The sequence below is a fragment of the Somniosus microcephalus genome, chromosome 11 (assembly GCF_052327205.1).
Source record: "Somniosus microcephalus isolate GS21.2 chromosome 11, FLI_Smic_1.0, whole genome shotgun sequence".
Classification (NCBI taxonomy): Eukaryota; Metazoa; Chordata; class Chondrichthyes; order Squaliformes; family Somniosidae; genus Somniosus; species Somniosus microcephalus.
This window is the reverse complement of record NC_140997.1, coordinates 94,958,517-94,981,756: the sequence shown is the minus strand read 5'-3', so window position 1 is coordinate 94,981,756 and position 23,240 is coordinate 94,958,517. Positions and strand designations below refer to the sequence as shown.

General features: G+C 42.3%; 2 protein-coding genes across 3 annotated transcripts in view; both read left to right on the top strand.

The window, feature by feature from the left end:
* Positions 1-15,342, top strand: part of usp42 (ubiquitin specific peptidase 42) — a 71,390-nt gene extending 56,048 nt beyond the window's left edge. For both annotated transcript variants that reach the window (XM_086001089.1, XM_086001090.1), the window contains 5 exons: positions 971-1,293; positions 2,733-2,891; positions 8,221-8,324; positions 9,319-9,386; positions 13,984-15,342. In XM_086001089.1, the coding sequence (XP_085857215.1) occupies positions 971-1,293; positions 2,733-2,891; positions 8,221-8,324; positions 9,319-9,357 (625 nt within the window). In that variant the 3' untranslated portion in view covers positions 9,358-9,386; positions 13,984-15,342. The remainder of the gene's footprint in view (positions 1-970; positions 1,294-2,732; positions 2,892-8,220; positions 8,325-9,318; positions 9,387-13,983) is intronic.
* A 1,157-nt stretch (positions 15,343-16,499) lies between these two features.
* LOC147110778 (uncharacterized) overlaps positions 16,500-23,240 on the top strand; it is a 28,397-nt gene continuing 21,656 nt past the window's right edge. The window contains exon 1 of the mRNA XM_086001108.1: positions 16,500-22,272. Coding sequence (XP_085857234.1) covers positions 22,151-22,272 — 122 coding nt within the window. The 5' untranslated portion in view covers positions 16,500-22,150. The remainder of the gene's footprint in view (positions 22,273-23,240) is intronic.

Sequence of the window (23,240 nt, the reverse complement as noted above, 5' to 3'; positions counted from 1 at the left end):
TCAGTAGTCAAAATGAGTGTATTTTGGAACTTTGACATGTATCAAACTGTTTAAATATTTCAAAAGTCTACACAGATAAATTTCTTCACACAGTTCCCAAATTATTTTGCAGCTTTTAAAATCTTTTTCCTTCCTCCTTTCCACCTTCCCCCAGTTTGTCTATGCAGGGCTCCACTTTTTGACCAAGGTGGGGGTGGAGGCAGCCAGGGCCTTCCCTGGAGCCGGTACACTCTGGGATACCAAGACACAGCTGAATCTTTGCAGCACATACTGTTGCTTCAGCCTGTCTGTAAGTTGGCTGAGAATGAGGTGACCTGCATTAATGCTCATCAAGGTCATGCACCGTGGTCAGATCCATGACTCTGTTTCTGTTGTCTTAAGATGAGTGGAGTTAGTGCTGGAAATGATTGGAGTTGGGAACTGGAACCTTTTTCAACTTTTTGCACCCAGTGTTAGCGTTGAGCTGCCATGACTTTGGTTGGCTTTAGGGTGAAGCTCCTTTGGCTTTCACCAAACAATTTGTGTAAACGCCAAGCTGAGCAAAAGAATCCCTAACTCTACCAATGTGATTTCCATTTGCCAGATCGGATGAGGCTCCTACTGCTCTGTACCAGTTAAGATAAGACATCTGTTTGGATTTGATTACCATTGGAGATACTTGACTGTAGCAGACAGGTCATCCTTTCTCCTAGAGAGACTCTACTTTGGAAGTATTGTAATGAGTACTTGGGAAAATGAAATCCGCTGAGAAATTTGTGATCTTAATAGCATTCCGTCATCTTGTAGCTCTGAGAAGGGTTTTGATTTTTTTCATGTCAGTAGCAACATGGACAGAATTTGAATAATGGTCCTTTCTACCTAAATATGTTTCTAAATATGTTTTAGGTAGGCAACGCAAAAGGTTCTTATCTGTATATTTGTGTCATGTACATTTTGCTGGGCACTGATGATTACGGTCTGCATTTTCTAGGCAACAGCCATTGGATATGTCTGAAGTGAACTCCGAGATTGATGAAAGAAAACACAGGAAGAAGAAGAAAAAGAAGAAGAAACGACATCACGATGACAAAGACTGCCATTACCAAAAAGAGCACCATCATTCCAGGAAACACCAGTGCGGGAGGTCAGCTAACTCCACGAGTGAATGGGAAAGGATCTGTGAGCCAACTCGAAGTGTCTGTTCTGCAGATAAGATACATAGCTGTAAACAAGCATGTGACGATCAAATGCCACTGAAAGCAAAATTTGCACATATAGACAGCAAGCAGAACGGTTCCCATGTCCACAGCAGAGGTAGGATACAATGCTGAGTTGTAATCCATGTTTAGTGAAATTGTAAAGCCAGCCTTAATTTGACCAGATGTCCTGAAGTTTGATTACTTATATACTATTATAATTAGAATAAAGGTCAAGAATTCTATATATCTTTTGCCCCACCTGGTTTTATTTTTTGATTATCTGTAGATGTGGGGCACCCAGTAGTTAATGGTAAATCACAAAAAATGGATGAAACTTCAGTTAATATATTAGCTTGTTTTAAATACAGTATAAATTTTTAATGTACTGTACTTCTATTCATAATGTAAATGTTTTAAGATTGTTGCACAGGGCTAATCATTTTAATATCTGCATTTTATTCTCTTCAGAATCCTTATGCTTGGTGTTTAAGATACCAAAACTGCATTGCAAAAACACAGTTCTTTAAATTAACCAAACTTCCCGGGAAAAGTGATCTTTGACTGGTGCTCCACCTGACCATGCAAGAGTTCGAATGGGACTGTTTAAATCTCTGCATCAGATCCTGTTATTGGTAGTGATTGACTAATGCAAATTCCAAAACCACTGTTGGACCGGCAGGGTACCAGTAGCAGACCTGTACCTGCCATTCTCTTCCCTGTCAGTCCAGACGTTGAATCATCGTAGTGTGGGATCTGGAAGTTATAAGCTCTGAGGAGTGTCCCAAGCAGAAGTACGAGGCTTTACGGGGGGGTGGCGGGGGGCGGGTTTGAGGGTGGGATGTCAAATAAAAAAAAAAATACAAACGGGCACTACAGGGCACCAATGCCCCTTCTACAGCTGCATTAAATGAACCAGTACCAGAACTGTACTAGCAGGTACAAGAACGTTTTTATACCTGTACTGGACCAGACTGCTTGACCTCTCAGCAGTAATGGCTGAATAAAATAACTTTTGAAAGCAATTCTAGCAGGTAATCCATATATTCAGAATAACTACATGAATATTTTAGAGAAATTTTATTTGTAAAGTTAAAAGCTGAGATCTCAAAGTACCTAGCCAACCTGTCTCTGGTGGACAAAATAGGCTGGACCTGATTGGATTTGTTGCCTATCCCCTGGGCATCCTAGGGCATGTACAGCAGGCCTTTAGTAATCAACTTAAGATTGCATTGCAAAGTGCATTAATGGTCTCAGTTGTAGCTTAAAGTAAAGCTAGACCTATGATGAATTAGTGCTGCATCTGTGATGGGTAGAATCTCATTGGGACAGGTGATTGTCTATTACCTGTCCCAGAACAAGGAATACCTTTCCCAAATTATTTCTAACCATCATTTTTTAAAGGTTAAACTTATTTTGATATACTGTTTGCAAAGCCAATGTGATTGTTATGTATGGACTGTTAGACCATTGCACTAAATTGCTGCATTTATTATGTTTAAATCCTAGATGCCACTTTTTCTAGTGATTCCTTATTACTATACTATTTATTTTCAGAGGAAATATTGAACGAGCATAAAGGAAGTTTAAACAGGCATCTTTTGGACCATGTTGGATCAGGATCTCTTTCTGACCATCATACTGACTGGTCCAGGCAGAGGTTCGAAAATGGCAGTGATTCGCACAAACCTCACTCAAAACTGGATAAAGAACACTGTAAGTCCATTATTACATTGATATATTAAATATTTGACTTGGATTTTAAATGCTTACTTTTCCTCCGTGTTCCTGTTTCCCTTCCGACTCTTAGCTGGGGGGTTAGGGTTAAGCTCTACACATCTATGATCAGTGGAAGTTCAACACTTTTTTTAAAGGTGATCAGTCGAAAAATGGCAGAGTTGGAAGACAAAACTGTCTGCTCCTGTTCATTCAAAGTTGTTTTTTGCTTGAATTATTTTTTCTACTATTCAGCAGCCGAGCTTCAGATTCCACATCCTTTCCATCAACTGCTTACTTCCATCTGTCTCCACCTCAGTTCCCCAGAAACGGAAACCCTTATCCACACTGTTGTGTCCAGAATCAATTCCTCCAATGCTCTCTCCCACTGGCCTTCTAATGTCCACCCTCTACAAACTCCAACGTCCAAACCACAGCCATCTGCATCTGTACTAGGTCCCTCCCCTCCCCCCCCCCCCCCCCCCCCAAACAAAGCTCCTCGCTGATCTGCACTGGTTTTGCATCCCGCAATGCATGTAATTTTTACAATCCTTTCCCTTTGTCTTCAAATCTCCCCACGGCAATGTATGTCCCTATCTCTGTAACCTCCTCCAATCATGGTTCCCCTCTGCACCCTTCAGTCCTCCTGTGTACCTCCATCCCTTTGCCCCACCATTGGTGGCAGAGCTTTCCTTGGCTTTGCTCCCAGAACTCACTCCTTCAAAAACATCCACAAAACGCACCTTTTTCAAGCTAGCCTTCAGCCGCCTCTCCTACTCTCTTTTCTATGGCTCAAAGCCGGTTACCCTCCTTATGCCTTATGTAAAGCACCTTGGAACATCTTCTAGAATCATAGAATGGTTACAGCACAGAAGGAGGCCACTCGGCCTGTCAAGCCCATGCCAGCTCTCTGGAAGAGCACTTTAGCTAGTCCCACTCCCCCGCCCTTTCCCCGTAGCCCTGCAAAAAAAATTCCTTCAGGTACTTATCCAACTCCCTTTTGAAAGCCATGATTGAATCTGCCTCCACCACCTTTTCAGGTACTGCATTCCAGATCCTAATCACTCGCTGCGTAAAAAAGTTTTTCCTCATGTCGCCTTTGGTTCTTCTGCTAATCACCTTAAATCTGTGTTCTCTGGTTCTCAACCATTCCGCCAATGGAAACAGTTTCTCTCTAGACCCCTCATGATTTTGAACACCTCTATCAAATCTGCTTTCAACCTGCTCTAAGGAGAACAACCCCAGCTTCTCCAGTCTATCCACGTAACTGAAGCCCCTCATCCCTGGAACCATTCTTGTAAATCTTTTCTGCATCCTCTCAGGCCTTCACATCCTTCCTAAAATGCGGTGTCCAAAATTGGATACAATACTCCAGTTGAGGCCAAACCAGTGTTTTATAAAGGTTCATCATTACTTCCTTGCTTTTGCATTCTATGCCTCTATTTATGAAGCCCAAGAGTCAGTATGCTTTTTTAACCGCTTTCTCAACCTGCCCTGCCACTTTCAATGATTTGTGCACATATACCCCTAGGTCTCTCTGTTCATTCACCCCCTTTAGAATTGTACCCTTTAGTTTATATTGCCTCTCATTCTTTCTACCAAAATGTATCACTTCGCACTTTTCTGCGTTAAATGTCATCTGCTACGTGTCTGCCCATTCCATCAGCCTGTCTACGTCCACTTGAAGACTATCGCTATCCTCCTCACTGTTCACTATACGTCCAAGTCTTGTCATCTGCAAATTTTGAAATTGTGCCCTGTACACCCAATTCCAAGTCATTAACAAATATCCAGTAAAGCAGTGGTCCCAGTACTGACCCCTGGGGAACACCACTGTATACCTTCCTCCAGTCCAAAAAACTACTACTCTGTTTCCTGTCACTTAGCCAATTTCGTATCCATGCTGCCACTGTCCCTTTTATTCCATGGGCTTTAGCTTTGCTGGCAAGCCTATTATGTGGCACTTTATCAAACGCCTTTTGGAAGTCCATGTACACCACAACAACCCTCTCTTGTTACCTCATGAAAAAACTCAAATCAAGTTAGTTAAATACGATTTGCCTTCAACAAATCCGTGCTGGCTTTCCTTAATTAATCCACACTTGTCCAAGTGACAGTTTTGTCCCTGATTATCATTTCCAAAAGCTTCCCCACTACCGAGGTTAAACTGACTGGTCTGTAGTTGCTAGGTTTATCCTTACACCCTTTTTTGAACAAGGGTATAACACTTGCAATTCTCCAGTCCTCTGGCACCGCCCCTGTATCAAAGGAGGATTGGAAGATTGTGGCCAGTACCTCCGCAATTTCCACCCTTGCCTCCCTCAACATCCTAGGATGCAACCCATCCGCTCCTGGTGACTTATCTACTTTAAGTACAGCCAGCCTTTCTAATACCTCCTCTTTATCAATTTTTATCCCATCCAGTATCTCGACTACCTCCTCTTTCACTATGTCATTGGCAACATCTTCCTTGGTAAAGACTGATGCAAAGTACTCACTTAGTACCTCAGCCATGCCCTCTGCCTCCATGAGTAGGTCTCCTTTTTGGTCCCTAATCGGCCCCACTCCTCCTCTTACTACCCGTTTACTGTTTATATGCCTATAGATGCTTTTGGATTCCCTTCTATGTTAGCTACCAGTCTATTCTTGTACTCTCTCTTTGCCCCTCTTATTTCCTTTTTCGCTTCCCCTCTGAACTTTCTATATTCAGCCTGGTTTTCACTTGTATTCTCAACCTGACATCTGCCATACGCTCCCTTTTTCTGCTTCATCTTACTCTCTATCTCTTTTGTCATCCAGGCTTTGGTTGCCCTATCTTTTCCCCTCGTGGGAATGTACCTCGACTGTACCCGAACCATCTCCTCTTTAAGGGCCGCCCATTGTTCGATTACAGTTTTGCCTGCCACTCTTTGATTCCAATTTACCCGGGCCGGATCCATTCTCAACCCACTGAAATTGGCTGCCCTTCAATTAAGTACTTTTACTCTAGATTGTTCCTTGTCCTTTTCCATAGCTAATCTAAATCTTATGATACTATGATCACTGTTCCCTAAATGTTCCCCATCTTGCTTCACTTGACCCACCTCATTCCCCAGAACCAGATCCAGCAATGCCTCCTCCCTCATTGGGCCAGAAATGTACTGATCAAGAAAGTTCTCCTGAACACACTTCAGAAATTCTTCCCCCTCTCTGCCCTTTACACTACACTATTACTATCCCAGTCTATATTAGGATAGTTGAAGTCCCCCATTATCACTACTCTATAGTTCTTGCACCTCTCTCTAATTTCCCTGCAAATTTGCTCCTCTATATCCTGCCCACTTGTTGGTGGTCTATAGAATACACCTAGTAGTGTAATGGTACCTCTACTGTTTCTTAACTCTAACCAAATAGAAACAGTCTTTGACTCCTCCAGGACACATCTCTCTCCAGCACTATGTTAAATGCACTATATGAATACATAGTTCAATTAATCACAGATCACAGAAATCACAGAAACCCCACAGTGCAGATAGAGGCCATTTCGGCCCATCGAGCCTGCACCGACACATAGCCCACCCGATCCCCGTAACCCCTACACCAACACATATCCCACCCTATCCCCGTAACCCCATGTATTTAATCCCCCTAACACTAAGGGTCAATTTATCATAGCCAATCAACCTAACCTGCACATCTTTGGACTGTGGGAGGAAACCGGAGCACCCGGAGGAAACCCACGCAAACACGGGGAGAATGTGCAAACTCCACACAGACAGTCACCCGAGGCCGGATTCGAACCCGGGTCCCTGGCGCTGTGAGGCAACAGTGCTAACCACTATGCCACCTTGCTGTAAACAACTGTAATAAAATAACAGGAGTTTTTTTTGAATGATTTCAATTCAGATCATTCAAATTAAGCAAATTTTAATTGGGTAGACTATAAATCTAATGAAAAGTAGTGACATTAAGCAGAACTCCTTTTTAAAAAAAAAAAGACTTGACAGGAAATTGCCAGACTGTTCATTGAAGTCCAAATAGTTTATGGCTTGACAAGTTTGGGATATAATTCAGTAATGTTCCTGATGCGCTATCAACAATACCAAAGGCTATGAGATGGACTTATATGAAGTAGGCTTTTATTGACTAAGAACTAGAGCATGCTGCTAGTGAATCCATCCTAAGAGCTCCCGGGGGAAGGGTGGTGAGTCACCTTTATACCCGGGCTTAGGGGTGGAGCCAGGGGCTGAGACATGCCTGGACTTGTACAGGGTTAACAGTGGTTTACCACACAGGCATGTACAGGTTAACAGTGGTTTACCACAGTTCCGTTAATCCACGTCACGCTTTAGCTTCATATTGGCAGCTAAACTTTTCTGAGGGATAAAAATCATACAACGCAGAAGGAGGCCATTCGGCCCATTGTGTCTTTAAAATGGCTCAATGCCGTCGAAAGTTGCACAGTGAGAATAAATCTACAATGCTTCATCCACTAATGAGCTTTAGATTGCGTTCCAAGCCTGTTAGTTTTGTTGATTACTACGTGGGTTACATTACGTGGGTGGTCTGTGTGCCAACAGAGAGCTTCCTTTTAGATTGTCCTCCTGCAGTTGCCTTCTGTCACTACACTTCCTATTCCAGACTGCTGGCTGATCAGCGTGAGTTTCTGAAGCAGTGAACTGGTCCAGCCAGTTTGTTCTCCCCATGAGGTTGGAATTTAAAGCTCTGGATTCCAATGGAGAACTGATGAGAGTCAAGGTTGAAGGACAGTCCAGGGAAGTTATTGACTATTTTTAAAAACGCAAGCTAAATGTTTAGTTAGACTTGTATTCAAATAACCTTTTGCAGTGCTGCTGCAATATTGCTGAAGGATTTTGAATGCCTTAATTTTAGTGGAGGTGCTGGAATTAGACATTCCAATTCCACCAATTAAAATGTTCAAGATTTTAAAACTAATTTCAAGTGGCGTAGCAATGCCTGTCGGCTTTTCACTGTTGGCATTTAGTCTGAGCAAGTTGCAGAAATGCCCACCTGCAGCCTGACCTTGCTCCCCACTCACTGGATGTGATTCTGTCGGATGCACTGAGCTCACCAGCTTGTTCGTCACTGGCCCAGAGGGAGGCCGTCTCTTCTGGATCAGGGAGTTGATTTTACAAATCTTATTTGTAACTTTCATCTGTTGGCACGAGGACACATCCATTGCTCCATTTTAACCCAACATGCTGTAGTGTTTTGCTGTCTGATTTTTATAATCAGCGCTCAAATATTGAGGTAATTGAAATGGAACATTTGAATGCTGGCTACATTTTTTAATAGCTGAAGTAAATTTAATTGTGATTTCCTTTTCTAGTACGAGAAAAGCACTATTCACACAGTTACAAGGAACATGGTCCAACGGACAGCAGGAGCGATTTGACTAGTGTTGGTTCTTTTAGGGATACTACAAGGTGGAAGGTATGTGCACATTAATTTATTTACTGATTATTTTTAAATGGGGTCTCTTGTGATGTTCTGATACTGATTGAGCTTTTTGAGCATTTTGTTCAGGACTGCAGCACAAAAACAAAGCTGCAATATTGTAAATTTCTATCTGGTAAATGGGGATTAGGTGGAACGTTAGCTTAACAAAATGTTACTTCCAGGAGTTAGGAACAGGAATAAGCCATTCAGCCCCTCGTGCCTGCTCCACCATTCAATTAGATGATGGATAATCTGTACCTCAACTCCATTTGCCCGCTGTAGTTCCATATCCCTTGATACCCTTACCTAACAAAAATGTTATCGATCTCAGAACATTTTAAATACCTCTGATCAGATCACCCCTCAATCTTCTATACTCAAGGGAATACAAGCCAAGTTTATGCAACGTGAGTTGGGTTTGAATCCAGCTCAGACTGGTGCGATGTTGCTTTTAGATCAGCGCAGAAAGAAGTAATGCCAAGCTGAGTTAATGCGTGTCTCTCTCGCATGCTTACACTGTGACCTGGTTCTTGCCTCAGTACAGGCCCATTGGAGTCTGATTCATAGAAACATCATACAGCGCAGACGGGAGGCCATTCGGCCCATTGCGCCTGTGCCGGCTCTTAGAAAGAGCTATCCAATTAGTCCTGCTCTTTCCTCATAGCTCTGAAAATATTTTCTTTTAAATTGAGATTATATAACCTGTGCATGTTCAAATCTGATGAGAGTTAAGTGCAAGTGTTCCATTCTCCAACACTGAGACTCCTCGACGCTGGTAAAAACAAAACCTCCAATTTTCCCTGAGAAATAACAATTTGGCGAAGCACATGTTGGTTCAGAAAATAAATTTTAAAAATGCTCACCAATGTGAGTAGAATTATTTCAAGTGCTTCATAAACTGATGTGCTTGTACACATTGCATTGAACACGGATCATAACTGGAGAAAATTAGCAGCACGTAAAATTGATGGTTTCTATTTTTTTACAGACTGGTGAAAAGAGATGCGAAGAGCAGAAAGCCCACTAAGCCTGCATGGAAGGGAAACTTTAATACAGGTTAGTGGACGAAAGCTATGCAGAAAAACTCATAGGTTTGAGTTATCTAATTACAAGAAATCTTTTTTTTAATTTTTTTTATGGGATGTGGGCGTCACTGGCAAGGCCAGCATTTATTGCCCATCCCTAGTTGCCCCTGAGAAGGCGGTGGTGAGCCGCCGCCTTGAACCGCTGCAGTCCGTGTGGTGAAGGTGCTCCCACAGTGCTGTTAGGGAGGGAGTTCCAGAATTTTGACTCTGACGATAAAGGATCGGCGATATACTTCTAAGTCAGGATGGTGTGCGACTTGGAGGGGAACTTGGAGGTGGTGGTGTTCCCATGTGCCTGCTGCTCTTGTCCTTCTAGGTGGAAGAGGTTTGGGAGATGCTGCCGAAGAAACCTTGGCGAGTTGCTGCAGTGCATCTTGTAGATGGTACACACTGCAGCCACGGTACGCCGGTGGTGGAGGGAGTGAATGTTTAAGGTGGTAGATGGGGTGCTAATCAAGCGGGCTGCTTTGTCCTGGATGGTGTCGAGCTTCTTGTGGTGTTCGAGCTGCACTCATCCAGGCAAGTGGAAAGTATTCCATCAGACTCCTTACTTGTGCCTTGTAGATAGTGGAAAGGCTTTGGGGAGTCAGGAGGTGAGACACTCGCCGCAGAATACCCAGCCTCTGACCTGCTCTTGTAACCACAGTATTTATGTGGCTGGTCCAGTTAAGTTTCTGCACTAGAGCATGTTTAAGATCAACTTTTGTGAGATCCAGAGAGCATTGTACTGCTTAGCTTTAAGCCAGAGACAGTGAACTGGTGGAAGAGTAGTTTTGAAGCGATGAGTTTTGAGACAAATTAATAAGCAAACCATACTTAAAAATAGAACGGAAGAAAATCCAATGTATTTAAGACACTAAAACAGGCTGAGGAAAAAAGTATATTCTTATTAAAAAAGGTTAAACACAGCAGGACCTAGACCACAACACAATAGCAAAATACTGCGGATGCTGGACCACAGTGGTTTAATAAGGAGGTTAGAAGGAACCTAAAATGCAAACAGAAATGTTTAAAAATATATAAGGAAACCAAGTGCGGATGAGTGAGATTTATACAAACGTATCTAAGGATTAACTAAAAAAAAGTAAGAGAACATTGGATCAACAACAAAGGGGCCAAAAGAAGAAGGAAGATCAAAGGACAGGTGGCTCATTATAGGGTGAACTAGGAAAGACTAACATATGAGCTTGTGGGCGATGCATCGAATGGAATCTTCAATTTACCCAAAGGAGGACAGACTAGACAGATTCCAGTCGTAGTAAATGGGACAAGTATTCCATAACACATATAGAGGTTAGAAAAAATGTTATGCAGAAACTGGAAGGACTAAATATCCAGAAGGTTCCTGAGCCAGATGAGATTAATCCTAGAATCCTCGAATTAAAGGAGGAAGCGAGTGATGCTTTGGTTGATATTTTTTCATAGCTCCATAAATACTAGAGTCACGCCCAAGGACTGGAGAATGGTAAATGTAGTCCCGATGTTCCATAAAGGCAGAAGCAACAACCCTGGGAATTACTGCCTCGTTAATCAAACACCCATAGTGATAAAAATGCTTGAGGGCATTGCACAGGATGCTGTAAACAAACATCTAAAGTATGCAGGCATCGTAGGGAGTAGTCGGGCAAGTTTTGTTTAAAGAGCGATGAAACCTCACTATACTGGAATTTTGAGGAAGTAACTAAGTCTGCATGTGAGCGTAAGCCAGTAGATGTGGTTTAATCTGATTGTTCCCTGCCCTTTGAAATGTTTCTTTTGTAAATATTTATCCACTTCCCCTTAAAAAGCAGTGGTGGAAGCAGAACCCATAATAACTTTTAAAAGAAATGTCCGAACAACATTGTGTAAAAACATTTCTCCTAACCTCTCCCCTTGTTCTTTTGGTGGTGATCTTAAATTTATGCCCTCTAGTTTCTGACTTAACAGTCAAAATAGTTTTTACTTATTTACCTTATCCAGTGTCCTTTTAAGATTTTGAACACCTCTTAACCTTCTCTGCTCTAATGAAAAGAGCCTGTTTTTCTAGTCTCCTCATAACTGAAGCCACCAATCTGTTCACCATGGATAGTCTTCAGGAAATATAAATCAAGTACTTCGAAAACAAATTGACCAAAAGCAGCTAAACAAAACTGGCTGGTCAATATTCCTGCTGGTGTTAAGTTAATGATCATGGAACAGTTCCCATGGATTGGAGGGTAGCTAATGTTACCCCACTATTCAAAAAAGGTGGTAGAGAGAAAACGGGGAATTACAGACCGGTAAGCCTGACATCGGTAGTGGGGAAAATGCTAGAGTCCATTATAAAAGATGTAATAGCAGAGCACTTGGAAAACAGTGACAGGATCGGACAAAGTCAACATGGATTTACAAAAGGTAAATCGTGCTTGACTAATCTACTGGAATCTTTTGAGGATGTAACTAGTAAAATAGATAAGGGAGAACCAGTGGATGTGGTGTATTTGGACTTTCAGAAGGCTTTTGATAAGGTCCCACATAAGAGATTAGCGTGTAAAGTTAAGGCACATGGGATTGGGGGCAAGGTATTGACTTGGATAGAGAACTGGTTGGCAGATAGAAAGCAAAGAGTTGGAATAAACGGGTCTTTTTCAGAGTGGCAGGCAGTGACTAGTGGGGTACCGCAGGGATCAGTCCTTGGACCCCAGCTATTCACAATATATATATTAATGATCTAGACAAGGGAACTAGATGTAATATCTCCAAATTTGCAAACGACACAAAGCTGGGTGGGCATGTGTTCTGTGAGGAGGATGCCGAGAAACTACAGGATGATTTGGACAGGTTGGGTGATTGGGCAGAAGCATGGCAGATGCAATATAACGTGGATAAATGTGAGGTTATCCACTTTGGTGTCAAAAACAGGAAAGCAGATTATTATCTGAATGGCAATAGATTGGGAGAAGGGGAAGTGCAACGAGACCTGGGTGTCCTTGTGCATCAGTCGCTGAAGGTAAGCATGTAGGTGCAGCAGGCGGTTAAGAAGACAAATGGTATGTTGGCCTTCATAGCGAGAGGGTTTGAGTACAGGAACAAGGATGTCTTGCTGCAGTTGTACAGGGCCTTGGTGAGACCACATCTTGAGTATTGTGTGCAGTTTCGGTCGTCTTATCTGAGGAAGGATATTCTTGCCATGGAAGGAGTTCAGAGAAGATTCACCAGTCTGATACCTGGGATGGCAGGAATGACTTATGAGGAGAGATTGGGTAGATTGGGCTTGTACTCGCTGGAGTTTAGAAGAATGAGAGGGGTTCTCATTGAAATTTATAAAATACTGGCAGGACTGGACAGACTAGATGCAGGAAGGATGTTCCTGATGGTCGGGGGATCCAGAACCAGGGGTCACAGTCTAAGGATAAGGGGTAGGCCTTTTAGGACAGGAATGAGGAGGAATTTCTTCACCCAGAGAGTGGTGAACCTGTGGAATTCTCTACCACAGAAGGCCATAGAGGCCAATTCATTAAATATATTCAAGAAGGAGTTGGATATATTTCTTAAGGCTAAAGGGATCAAGGGGTATGGGGAGAAAGCAGGGACCGGGTACTGAACTTGGATGATCAGCCATGATCTCATTGAATGGCGGAGCAGGCTCGAGGGGCCGAATGGCCTACTCCTGCTCCTACCTTCTATGTTTCTATGTAACTCACTCACTCATTCCAATGCGTGATCGCACTGAGTTTTTTTTATGAGAGATGCAGTGCTGATCTGAATTGGTGCGTGTTTTCCGTAATTTGGGGACTTCCATTACCCAATGTATATTTTTGGATTATTACTCTAGATATTTTTCTTGGGTTCAATGTCTTCAACCACTCCCATCATTGGCCTTGTTTTCCTTAAATTTCCTTAGCCTATCCGTGATCGCCGTGTCTGAAATTTCTATTTTATTTTAGTGCTTCCTACATCCCGCCACCCCCCACCCTGGCTCTTCCTGGAACATTTCATCTTCAGCCTGTGGTCTCTGAACACAAGAGAATAATTCATTTTGTGTGTGTGTAATCCCTTGGGAACTTAATAGCATGCCATCTTTGGGACCTTCCACTGGCCCCAGTGTTTCCTTTTATGTTTTTAACCTCCTTTACCAGTTTCTCTGCGCTTAGTTTCTATTTGTAAATGAATTAAAAAGTTTGCGAGAAATTAAACATAAGATTCGTAACTTGTGTAAATGCTACTCAATGGTGCGGACTGTCTGGTTAACCCTTCTGTAATCTGATACTGCAAGGCAGTACGGCATGGAAGAAGCTCCCTGGATTTGCTGCCTTTGTTTTTTCCGCCAGTGGCAGTGTTGAGATGGGGAAGTTGTTTGCCTGCTGCATTTGTACCATGTGATTTGATCCGAACGTTGATCGCTGGGTTTATTTTGCTGGCTGACCCACTAGCCCAGTGTAACGTAACTGGTATACAATAATCTGGAGATATTCAGAAACAGCAAGCGGGGAGAATATCAACGATTCCATGCTCGGCTCACAGAGAACTGGTATACTGGCAGCAGAAAAACAGCTTTCACCATTTTAGTTAGCGTTGAGGCTAATTACTTCTCTTCTGTTTTCATTCAGATACGTGATGGGGTAAAACTATCTCCACAAAACGTGAAACCTTTGAAGAACTCACACTTTGGGATCCAGAATGTGGTGCTTTATTCCTTAAAATACTGTACAGAATTTTACCAACCGGGTGGGAAAACTTTAGTTTTCTTCTTGGGGAAATTTTTTTTATTTACACATTTAGTGAAAAATCCGAAATGGATTGTTAGTTTCTGTTCCTTGATGAACACTGTACAAATACTGTATAAATAACTGTAATATATAAATGGTCACCCTGGAATTTTTTTTAAAGACTCGAATGCTGCTCAGCCACAGACTCAGGTTTGATTAATACTCATGTGTTATGTGTAATTTTTCGTGGTTAAATATCGGGTGCAAACTGGTGCAAAAAAGGAGAATAGGACCAGGAAATGGCTACTTGGAATGCAGGAATAGTGCAACAGACTGTGAAATCATTGGTTTGTTTTAATAAACCTAGCACTAAATTTTATTTTACGAACCCAAAGTTTTTTCAAGAACAAAACAGTCATAAGAGTAGAAGCAGAATAGTTTAGACTTATAAGAGAAATCTTAACAGTGACTTATTTGTACTGGGATGCTGTCTGAAACTAGAAACTCTTTTTTTTAACACCTTTCAAAATGACATGAACCTAGAATACCAAATTTTGAGCATTTGTTCCAGTTCTCAAGTTTTTAATTTTAAAATAAGTAATTTGGTTATGAATACTTTAATATTTTAAGTTATAATTTGTGCAACAAAAGGGCTTTAGAATGTAAATTCTTCTTTTAGTATTACAGTTCTAAATTGATGTACACTTTGTACAACTGAATTTCTTTTAAAATGTTCCCAGGGCAAATCTATACTGATACGTACATATCGTTTATAAAAAAAAAAAAAAAAGTCTTTTAATTTTGACCATTGAAGGGGTCAATCCCCTGCCATAGTATGATTGCAAAGAATCTCGGTGTATATTTATGCTGGGCTTGATCTGCAATGCAGCATTTGCCTTTTCTTGCACACTAGGTGCTTCCTACCCTTTTATCGACTGTAACAGTCACTTTAAAAGTTTCTAGTTGCAGGCAGAAATGGATCCTGTGAATTATATTAAAACTGAGACACACTCAAACTGTGATACCAGCTATTTCAACTTTGGTCCTGTATCAGGAAAACAAGTCAAAACAAAAATGTAATCTGTGTGATTCTTACAAAAAAAAGTGTGTGTGGTTCAGAGCTGTACTGAAGTATGTTTAACTTTAATTAATTGGGTTGGTCAAGAGACTTTTTGGATGGATCTGCCCATATTGTACTGTAGCATGTGAAATTTGTAGAATGTACAAACATGAAGTAAAACTGAAAAGAAATGTGTATAATGCAACGTGTTAATGCATTTGCTTTCACAGCGCACATGTCAACATCCACATACAGGCAAAATAGGTAAAAGAGCACCACCTCCTCATACCCTGGTTCAAGGCTCTATATTTTGTTTGGGATGAGGAGTAGTGTGTACTCAAACTTTTATCTTCACGCATCAGAAGTACCTCCTCAAATGACTTTCCTTTCATAGAAAAATAGAAGATAGGAGCAGGAGTAGGCCATTCGGCCCCTCAAGTCTGCTCCACCATTTAATGAGATCATGGCTGATCATAATTCAGTACCCTGTCCCTGCTTTCTCCCCATATCCCTTAATCCCCTTAGCCTTAAGAAATATATCTAACTCCTTCTTGAATATATTTAATGAATTGGCCTCAACTGTCTTCTGTGGTAGAGAATTCCACAGGTTCACCACTCTCTGGGTGAAGAAATTCCTCCTCATCTCAGTCCTAAATGGCTTACTCCTTATCCTTAGACTGTGACCCCTGGTTCTGGACTCCCCCGCCATCGGGAACAGCCTTCCTGCATCTAGTCTGTCTAGTCCTGTTAGAATTTTATAAGTTTCAATGAGATCCCCTCTCATTCTTCTAAACTCTAGCGAATATAAGTCTAATCGACCCAATCTCTCTTCATACGTCATTCCTACCATCCCAGGTATCAGTCTGGTGAAGCTTCGCTGCACTCTCTCCATGGCAAGAACATCCTTCCTCAGATAAAGCAACCAAAACTGCGCACAATACTCAAGGTGTGGTCTCACCAAGGCCCTGTACAACTGCAGCAAGACATCCTTGCTCCTCTGCTCGAATCCTCGCTATGAAGGCCAGCATACCATTTGCCACCTTAACCGCCTGCTGCACCTGCATGCTTACCTTCAGCGACTGGTGCACAAGGACACCCAGGTCTCGTTGCACTTCCCCTTTTCCCAATCTATTGCCGTTCAGATAATCTGCCTTCCTGTTTTTGCCACCAAAGTGGATAACCTCGCATTTATCCACATTATACTGCATCTGCCCAATCGCCCAACCTGTCCAAATCGTACTGGAATTTCTCTGCATCCTCCTCACAGCACAAACACCCACCCAGCTTTGTGTCGTCTGCAAACTTGGAGATATTACATCTAGTTCACTCGACTAGATCATTAATATATATATTGTGAATAACTGAGGTCCTAGCACCGATCCCTGCAGTACCCCACTAGTCACTGCCTGCCACTCGGAAAAAGACCCGTTTACTCCAACTCTTTGCTTCCTGTCTGCCAACCAGTTTTCTATCCAAGTCACTACCTTACCCCAAATCCCATGTGCTTTAACTTTGCATGCTTGTCTCTTATGCGGGACCTTATCGAAAGCCTTCTGAAAGTCCAAATACACCACATCTCCCTTATCTATTCTACCAGTTACATCCTCAAAAAATTCCAGTAGATTAGTCGAGCATGATTTACCTTTTGTAAATCCATGTTGACTTTGTCCGATCCTGTCACTGTTTTCCAAGTGCTCTGCTATTACATCTTTTATAATGGACTCTAGCATTTTCCCCACTACCGATGTCAGGCTTACTGGTCTATCATTCCCCGTTTTTTCTCTACCACCTTTTTTAAATAGTGGGGTTACATTAGCTACCCTCCAATCCATGGGAACTGTTCCAGAGTCCAGAGAATTTTGGAAGATGACCAGCACTGCATCTACTATTTCTAGGGCCACTTCCTTAAGTACCCTAGAATGTAGATTATCAGGCCCTGGGGATTTATTGGCCTTCAATCCCATCAATTTCCCTAACACCATTTCCCTACAAATACTGATTTCATTCAGTTCCTCCCTCATTAGACCCTATGTTCCCCAACATCTCTGGGAGTTTTTGTGTCCTCCTTTGTGAAGACAGAACCAAAGTATGTATTTAATTGGTCGGCCATTATAAATTCCCCATATTCTGACTGCAAGGGACCTATGCTTGACTTTACCAACCTTTTTCTCTTCACACATATCTATAAAAGCTTTTACAGTCAGTTTTTATGTTCCCTGCAAGCTTACACTCATACTCTATTTTCCCCCTCTTAATGAATCCTAAACGGCTCCCAATCCTCAGGTTTGCTGCTTTTTCTGGCCAATTTATATGTCCTCTCCTTGGATCTTATGCTATCCCTAATTTCCCTTGTTAGCCAATGTTGAGTCACCTTTTTTGTTTTTTTATGCCAAACAGGGATGAACACATTCTGTAGTTCATCCATGCGATCTTTGAATGTTTGCCATTGCCTATTCACCATCAACCCTCTAAGTAACATTCCCCAATCCATCCTAGCCAACTCGCGGCTCATACCATCGTAGTTTCCTTTATTTAAATTCAATACCCAAGTCTCTGAATCAACTACTTCCACTCTCCGTCTTAATGAAGAATTCTATCATATCATGATCGCTCCTCCCCAAGGGGCCACACACAAGATTGCTAATTGATCCTTTCTCATTACATAATACCCAGTCTAAGATGGCCTGATCTCTAGTTGGTTCCTCGACATATTGGTCCAGGAAACCATCCCGTATACACTCTAGGAATTCCTCTTCCACAGTATTGTTACTAATTTGGTTAGACCAATCTATATGTAGATTAAAGTCACTCATGATAACTGCTGTGCCCTTATTGCACGCATCTCTAATTTCCCGTTTAATGCCATCCCCAACCTCAGCATTACTGTTTGGGGGTCTGTATACAACTCCCACTAACGTTTTCTGCCCCTTGGTATTTCTCAGCTCTACCCATACAGATTCCACATCATCAGAGCTAATATCCTTACTATTGTGTTAATCTCCTCTTTAACCAGCAATGCTACCACACCGCCTTTTCCTTTTTGCCTGCCCTTCCTGAATATTGAATACCCCTGGATGTTGAGTTCCCAGCCTTGGTCACCCTGGAGCCATGTCTCCGTAATCCCAATTATATCATATCCGTCTACATCTATTTGCGCAGCTAATTCATCCACCTTATTACGAATGCTCCTCGCATTAAGACACAAAGCCTTCAGGCTTGTTTTTTTAACACTCTTAGACCTTTTAGAATTATTGTTTACTGTGGCCATGTTTGATTTACACCCTTGATTTCTCTGACTTCCACTTTTGCTTTTCTCCTTCCTGTCTTTTGCTTCTATCCTTGCTTCCCTTTCCTCTGTCTCCCTGCACAAGTTCCCAACTCCCTGCCATTTTAGTTTAAACCCTCCCCAACAGCACTTGCAAACACTCCCCCTGGGACATCGGTCCCGGTCCTGCCCAGGTGCAAACCGTCCAGTTTGTACTGGTCCCACCGCCCCCAGAACTGGTTCCAATGTCCCAGGAATTTGAATCCCTCCCCCTTGCACCATTCTTCTAGCCACATATTCATCTGAAATATCCTTCTATTTCTACTCTGATTAGCACGTGGCACTGGTAGCAATCCTGAGATTACTACCTTTTGAGGTCCTATTTTTTAATTTACCTCCTAACTCCCTATATTCAGCTTTTAGGACCTCATCCTGTTTTTTACCTATATGCACCACAACAACTGGCTGTTCACCCTCCCCCCTCCAGAATGCCCTGCAGCCGCTCCGAGACATCCTTGACCCTTGCACCAGGGAGGCAACATACCATCCTGGAGTCACGTTTGTGGCTGCAGAAATGCCTATCTATTCCCCTTACAATAGAATCCCCTATCACTAGCTCTCCCGCTCTTTTTCCTCCCGTCCCGTGCAGCAGAACCACCCATGGTGCCAGGAAGTTGGTTGCTGCTGCCTTCCCCCGATAAGCCATCCTCCCCAACAATATCCAAAGCGGTATATCTGTTTGAGAGGGGGATGGCCACATGGGATCCCTGCACTACCTGCCTGCGCTTACTACTCTGCCTGGCAGTCACCCATTCCCTTCCTGCCTGTGCAGCCTTTACCTGCGGTGTGACCAACTGATTAAACGTGATATCCACGACGTCCTCAGCATCGCGAATGCTCCAGTATGTATCCATTTGCAGCTCCAGCGCCGCAATGCGGTCTGCCAGTAGCAGCAGCTGGATACACTTCCCGCACACATGGTCATCAGAGGGACACAGAAGTGTCCCCGATTTCCCACATAGTGCAGGAGGAGCATGCCATGGGGCCGAGCTTTGCTGGCACGACATACCCTTTAATTAATTTAAATTAAATCAATACCTCCAATTATACTACAATTAAATGATATACTCAAGGGCCCTTGTTTCCTAGCACTCCCCTCTACACAATAGTGATTTTAGAAAGTATAACCACAAAATTAAGACCTTCTAAACTTTATAAACTATGAACCTTAACTGTCAAACTATAGAGCAGTATAAGTACTCACCCAATCAGCTGCTTCCTCCTGCCCACGTCACGTTTTGAATCGTGACGTGGCTCTGGAACGCCGCCGCCGGTCTGCGAGATGGTAAGCCTCTGGGAGAAAAAAAAATTGTTTTTTTAAAAGCCCGCGCAAGTGAGTTTAAATACTCACTGAAACTCTGCTCTCACCGCTCCCGACACTGGCCTCAGTTGTCCTATTTTGCTCTGTGATTCGAAGTCCATTTTTTTCCTTCCCGTCTATCAGTTGCTTTTACTCTGTTCCAATTGCAACAGGTAAAAGTTTTTTTTATGGTAGCTTTACTGTCTTTCTCTGACTTGAGGTTTAATTTTTACAGATAAAATTATTTACGAGCTCTCCATAAATCCTGGATGACACAAGTTCACCACTCTCCCAGGGCTGAGGGAGAGGAGAGATTTTTTTCCCCTCAACTTTCTGCCCCCCTTTCCCCTAAAGATGCTAGCTCATTCTGGGCTACATTTCCACAAATGCTGGCAACCCTGCTAAAATGCCATCCTTTGTGTCTAAACCTCAAGAGTGTACATGGGGAGCTTAACAGTTGAGCCTGATTCTGTCCCTAGTTTGGGGCACTGAAGATAATGGTAGCACCCACACTGCTGCCCTGGCTGCGATTTTGCTAACTCTGCACAAGCCAAAGATTGAACCTGGGACTTCTATGGTCTGCGTGGCTCCGTATTCACCAACAGAGCCAGTGGCAGAAACCTGGGCTGCCTTTTTTAAAGAGCACCAAGGATACTCTGTTGTGTGATATCAAGCTTTCCTTTTATAACATGCTTTCCCCCTTCCCCAACATTGTGTAGCATTAAAGTTTTGCCTCAATTCAGTTGTTTTCTCTCTCGACTGATCTGTAGTATTTTCAACTAAAGGAACAGGCAATATAAAGTAAAGCACATAACCAAAAGAGGTTTATTTTTTTCCTGAATTAATTTCTGTCAATATTGAAACCCTTTTATCTCCCTATGTTGGGGAAGTGACTCTCCAACCTGACTCGACCCCAATGGTTCTGGATATTGTTGTTTAACCACAAACAATCCACCAGATAAAAGAAGGTGGCTTTGTTTATTTTAAGTTAATCTCGAGCACCATCAAGCTAACACATTGTTAGCCGGGTGAGATCCCCAGCAAGTGTTGGAGCTCCTACTTCTCATGGCGAGGCTGCATCTTTGGCACAGCCTGCAAATAATTTCTCTCGACTATCTGAAAGGCAGATCAGGGAGTAAATTCACGTGCTTTTGCAAAGTTTGGAGGAGCAAAACATTTGGTGCATCTGGCTTGGTTAAAATCTGTCTGGGCTTGCTGCTTCTGCTTTGAAATCATTCAATTCTTTATGGCAGTGGAATTACAAATGAAATCTCGCATAGAAATAGGATATTCTTCCCATATCTATCAGGCTAAGGTACCCAAGGATACTGCCCTTTAAACCTATGCACATGGAATCATACAGCACAGAAGGGGGCCATTCGGCCCATAATGCCTGTGCTGGCTCTCTCAACTGCTACCTCACTTAACTGTATATCTGTCCTCATTCTGGAGCGCACACTCTTTTGCTTTGTCACATTCCCAACAGCAGACTCGGTGTGTAGGGTGCGAGAAAGTCCTTAGTACTATCTTAGAGTTTTTCAAAGTTATTGTAGCTATGACTTTTTTTTCTGTCTTTTGTGCAAAGATTTTCAGGTGTTCCTGTGTTTTTGGGTTACTGTGTTTGTGTTGGTTTGGTGCCAGTTGTCTAGGTTTTGGCCTCTGATTCACGTTGGCACCTGGAGTCAGGATTTGCATTGATTGCCATGAATCCTTCCCTGCCACAAATACTCCTATTGCTTTGTTTACACCTTGCCAAGGGTTTCAAAGGCGCAAAGCTTGTGAACTTGGCAAGAGAGCTTGACATAACCTCTTCTTCTGATGCCAAGCTATCATGATGGCAAGAATGTCCCAACAGAAAAACCGTGGGTTTCAGCTGCCACACCATTGAGGAAGCATTCTCATGACTCCACATCAGACCTGGAATTAACTGGAGGTGGATTAACACTCATGCGAAGGACCATCCACAGATGTATTGGACAGGTGAAGTGTTGCACCAACTCGTCTATCTGAGGGCGGAGACATCAAGGTCCTCGGAGGAATTACCATCTTCACCATTCAGAAAACTCATGAACCTTAGGGTTAGCAGATCAAACGTCAATTGCTTTTGGTATCTGATATATTAGTAAGGTGTTTAAGTTGACAGCTGAAGCTACGCCAAGATTATCCTTGTAAGTACTGACTAATATTACTGAGCGCAGATGTGGCTACCTTCTGCACCTTGTAAAAAGCACGCAGGTGCAAGCCTGCTTTACCCCTTTGTTATCTTTCTGTATTGGTACATTTAGAGCCTCCTTATGTTTACCTTTTTGTGTCAATTTGGTCTCAGCTACATCTACTTTTTGAAAGAACAGGAACATTGCCAGAACAAGGGTCTGAATGCAGCATGGGTGGAAAAAAGGACCATGTTATCAATAGAACTTCAAATTCTTTGCTGTTGTCTGTGACCCATGCATTTGCATTTAGCATCTGCACTACATTCAAAGAACGAAAAGGGCCAATCCAAAGGTAAGTAATATAACATTGGTTACTGAGAAACCGGACCAGATAGGACAATAGTCTAGAAATCAGCATTTTTGTAGTCCACACGTGCTAGACAGCCTCGTGAATGTGATTTTTTTTTTTAAAAACACTAATTTGATTTCAGTTTTTAGACCTAGGATAACACTAAATTTGATGTTTATTTCTTAGGGACAACAAAATCTTTCCCTGAAGTGTACTTCGACTAGCAACCATTTCAGTGGATTGATGTACTGAAAACTTTAAAAGTAGACTTTATTTGCTGTCAGTCAGAGGTATATGGCAGCTTTGTGTGAAGGGCACTAATGCCTAGTTTTATACTGCAAGGGATAGGGTTACAAGTATTGACTAAGTATCCTATATAATCTTGTATGGCCAGAGTGTACTTCAATGATACTTTTTACTTTGATTCTTTCAATTATAACTGTGCATGTATTTCAATAGGATAACAGAAATACAATCTACGTTCTTAACTTCAAACAGTAATGCTGGCCTTGCCAGTGACGCCCACATGCTGTGAATGAATTTTTAAAAATTCACTAAAGTGCTTTGAAATGTTTTGAAAATGAAAGGCCTTGTATAAATGCAAATGAAGTGCAGTGACTATTATGCAGGCACTTACAGCACTCTTCATCAACAACCAAATGCCATTTGCATTCTCATTTCATGACCCATAATACAGGTTACAAGAAAAAAAACTTGTCTAATGGGTGATCATTCTTTCATCTCCAGTTTCTCCTCCCTCCCCCCTTGGAATCTTTGTTTTTCTCCATTTTATGGATATTACCATGGTCATTGTCGTGAGTTCTGATTCCATTGAAAAGGTTCCCCGTGCATCATTGGGGCAATATAGGTTTTTTGGGTTTCTAAGTCAATGAAACTACTTTCTTTAAAGGTTGCTGTTTCTGTGACTCATTAGTCCTCACTGGATTTCTAAAGGCTGCATGGCTTGTATG